This window comes from Bison bison, unplaced genomic scaffold (assembly GCF_000754665.1).
Source record: "Bison bison bison isolate TAMUID 2011002044 unplaced genomic scaffold, Bison_UMD1.0 scf7180017864145, whole genome shotgun sequence".
Lineage (NCBI taxonomy): Eukaryota > Metazoa > Chordata > Mammalia > Artiodactyla > Bovidae > Bison > Bison bison.
This window is the reverse complement of record NW_011494717.1, coordinates 7,436,190-7,439,128: the sequence shown is the minus strand read 5'-3', so window position 1 is coordinate 7,439,128 and position 2,939 is coordinate 7,436,190. Positions and strand designations below refer to the sequence as shown.

General features: G+C 52.4%; 1 protein-coding gene across 1 annotated transcript in view; it reads left to right on the top strand.

The window, feature by feature from the left end:
- DNMT3A (DNA (cytosine-5-)-methyltransferase 3 alpha) overlaps nt 1–2,939 on the top strand; it is a 101,251-nt gene that overhangs the window by 77,806 nt on the left and 20,506 nt on the right. The window contains exons 7-8 of the mRNA XM_010840688.1: nt 2,408–2,623; nt 2,850–2,933. Coding sequence (XP_010838990.1) covers nt 2,408–2,623; nt 2,850–2,933 — 300 coding nt within the window. The remainder of the gene's footprint in view (nt 1–2,407; nt 2,624–2,849; nt 2,934–2,939) is intronic.

The window sequence follows — 2,939 nt, the reverse complement described above, 5'->3', positions numbered from 1 at the left end:
CCCCTTCCTCCTCCTCTGCTTGCCAGACCATGCTGGATGCGTGTTCTCCTGCACCTACTGGGTTGGGGGCGCTTAACAGCCATCAGCAGCATCCTCTGACAAGCTGGGGGAAGTTGTGGGGGAAGAAGAATGTTCAGGAACTTGCTTTGGAGGGGGTGAGAAGAGAGACAAAGGGGCTGAGGGGGAGTCAGGAGGGTGGTGGCAGGCACGACTCCCTTCTAGACAAGGGGATGCGGAGGGGGGTGCCCAGCGAGCCCCCCTCAATGCTGCTGGCTGTAGATCCTCTGCCATCTGCACACCTTGTTCTGGCTGAGGGGGCCGTCACCCCTGGAAACTGGGGCTTTGGGTCATCCAAGGCAGCACCCTGGTGTAGATCAGCATCCGTGCCTGAAGTTCACAGAGGCGTGCGCGGTGGAGGGAAGGGAGCAGAGATGGCGAGGCACACTTGTATCTGAGCACATCTGGTACTGGGATAGTGCTGCTGCAGCTGACAATTCTAGAGAAGCCTTCTCCCCCCAGAACTTGAGTGCACACCTAGACACACCTTCCTGTAGGGGAGGAGGAGGTAGATAATTGATTTAGGTTGGAGTGGGGCTGGGGAGGGAGGGGCAGTAACCCTGCATTCTCCTGGCCCCTGGTCTCCAAGGGCTCATTCTTCCAGCTGTTCCTGCTTTGGGGGCAAAGGATGCTTTATCCTACTGTAGAATTAGAGTTAGAGAAAGAACTAGGACTTCCACCCTCAGGTTTTAGGAATTGCTGCAAGAAGCAGGTTTGGTTTGTGGCTGGGAGGCAAAGACTTGAAGATAGAACAAAATAAAATGAATCTAAGAGACAGTAGACCCTTGAGCTGTTCTTAACCTGGGACCTGGGGATCCATGGACAGGCTTCAGAGAGTCCTTAGAATTCCTGGTACATGCATAAATCATATTTTTAAACCAGTCAGAAAAGGTTAACAGCAATCCTTGAGTTCAAACTCCTTTTTTAGGTGGAGCAACTCAAGGGACTGCTCCAAAGTCAGTTATTAATTAGTAGCAAGGCTAAGACAGGAATGTAAATGCTGTGACTTCCAGCTTGGAGGTCTTGTACTCCAGGTAATCTTGAGGATGGGTTTGTATTCACAGCTCTGAACTCTCGGGAAAGTGTTATTTTGATGATGGGATTTTTTCCCCCCTTGAATCTGGTTTGCTGAAAATGGGGGCAGAGCCTTGAAGTTTGAGGGCCACGTGTCCTAGATTCGATAGTTGGGCTGAGGTTAGGTGGAATGCTCCTCAGAGCTAACTGTCAGGTATTTCATCCTCTGTAGGGTGATGGGAGGGCTTCCCTGGTGGCTCAGTTTTAAAGAACCCTCCTGCCAATGCAGGAGATGCAAGAGACGTGGGTTTGATCCCTGGGTTGGAAACATCCCCATGGAGAAGGAAATGGCACCCCCACGCCATCATTCTTGCCTTGGAAAGCCCATGGAGAGAGGATTCTGGTGGGCTACAGTCCATGAGGTCGCAAAGAGTCAGACACCACTTAGCGACTAAACAACAAGGGCAATGGGAATCCTGGAGCAGGTTTTGAAAAGGAATGGGCCTGCGGGTCACAGCTTGAGAGAGGAGCATGAAGCAGTGAAAGGATCGAGGCTGTTCAGATTGGGCGAATCCCTGGGTTTGTCAGTGGGATGGCAGAGAGGATGCCTGGCTGTACTGTGGATTCCCTAAATAACTGTTGAAAGAATGAATATATTGATGGATCGGAAAGGTGCACATAGAAAGAAGGCGTAGAACCTGGTGACCAAGTATGTTAGATATAATCCAGAGAACTCCAGGATGGCGTGTGAGCAGGAGAGCAGGCAAGCTCTTCTGGGTCTTGTGGTGGTGGTTGAGCAGATGGGAAAAGAACGGAGCACTCTGAACACAAAATAGTGATTTCATTGTTAGGCATCACAGCAAAACTAGAACTGTGTGGAAGCCAAGACCAGGAATAGAAGGGGTCGACTGCCCAGGAAAACTGTGGAGAAAAGGACAAGAGGATCTTTTTCTAGACTGGGGATTAAGAGAAGAAAGGATGGAGCCAAGGTCTGTGCCTAATCTTAGGTGCATGGTTGGTATCTAAACAGAATACTCTCTGAATATAATTGATGCATATCAGAGGGTGGGCAACTGATGATGCTGACCATTGAGGAAGATTAGTTGAGGGCGGAAGATTTCCTAAGAGGCAGAAGAGAAGGCTGGAATTGAGCCAAGTGATTGAGTTCACCTCTCAACTGCAAATCTTTCTGTTTTCCACGGTGAGCCCGTTGAGTTGATGAAGGAACTCCTGTCTCTAGCCCCTGACCTTCTGTCATGATCTCCAGACCATGGAGAGATAGCGAAGTGCCCCTTGAGTATCAGATCAAGGTAACTTCCGTTCCTTATTTCCCCAGGCTGAGAAGAAAGCCAAGGTGATCGCAGTAATGAATGCTGTTGAAGAAAACCAGGGGTCCACCGAGTCTCAGAAGGTGGAGGAGGCCAGTCCTCCCGCTGTGCAGCAGCCCACCGACCCTGCGTCCCCCACAGTGGCCACCACGCCTGAGCCCGTGGGCGCCGATGCCGGGGACAAGAATGCCACCAAAGCAGCTGACGATGAACCGGAGTACGAGGTGAGCCGCTGGCTTCTTCACCCACCTCGTCCGGCTCCTCCTGTCCTGCTCTCTCTACCTGACCCCACGTCTCTTGGTCTCTCCAGTCTTGCTCTGTCCATTCCGATGGAGCTCCCTCCCGGCTGTCGTGACCCTCAGACGTCCAGGGCTGGGGTGCTGTGGGGGGAAGCAGGGTGGCAGGGCCTTGTGACCACCCTGTAATGACTTCTGCTCCTTGGGGCTCCAGGACGGCCGGGGCTTTGGCATTGGGGAGCTGGTGTGGGGGAAACTGCGGGGCTTCTCCTGGTGGCCAGGCCGCATTGTGTCTTGGTGGATG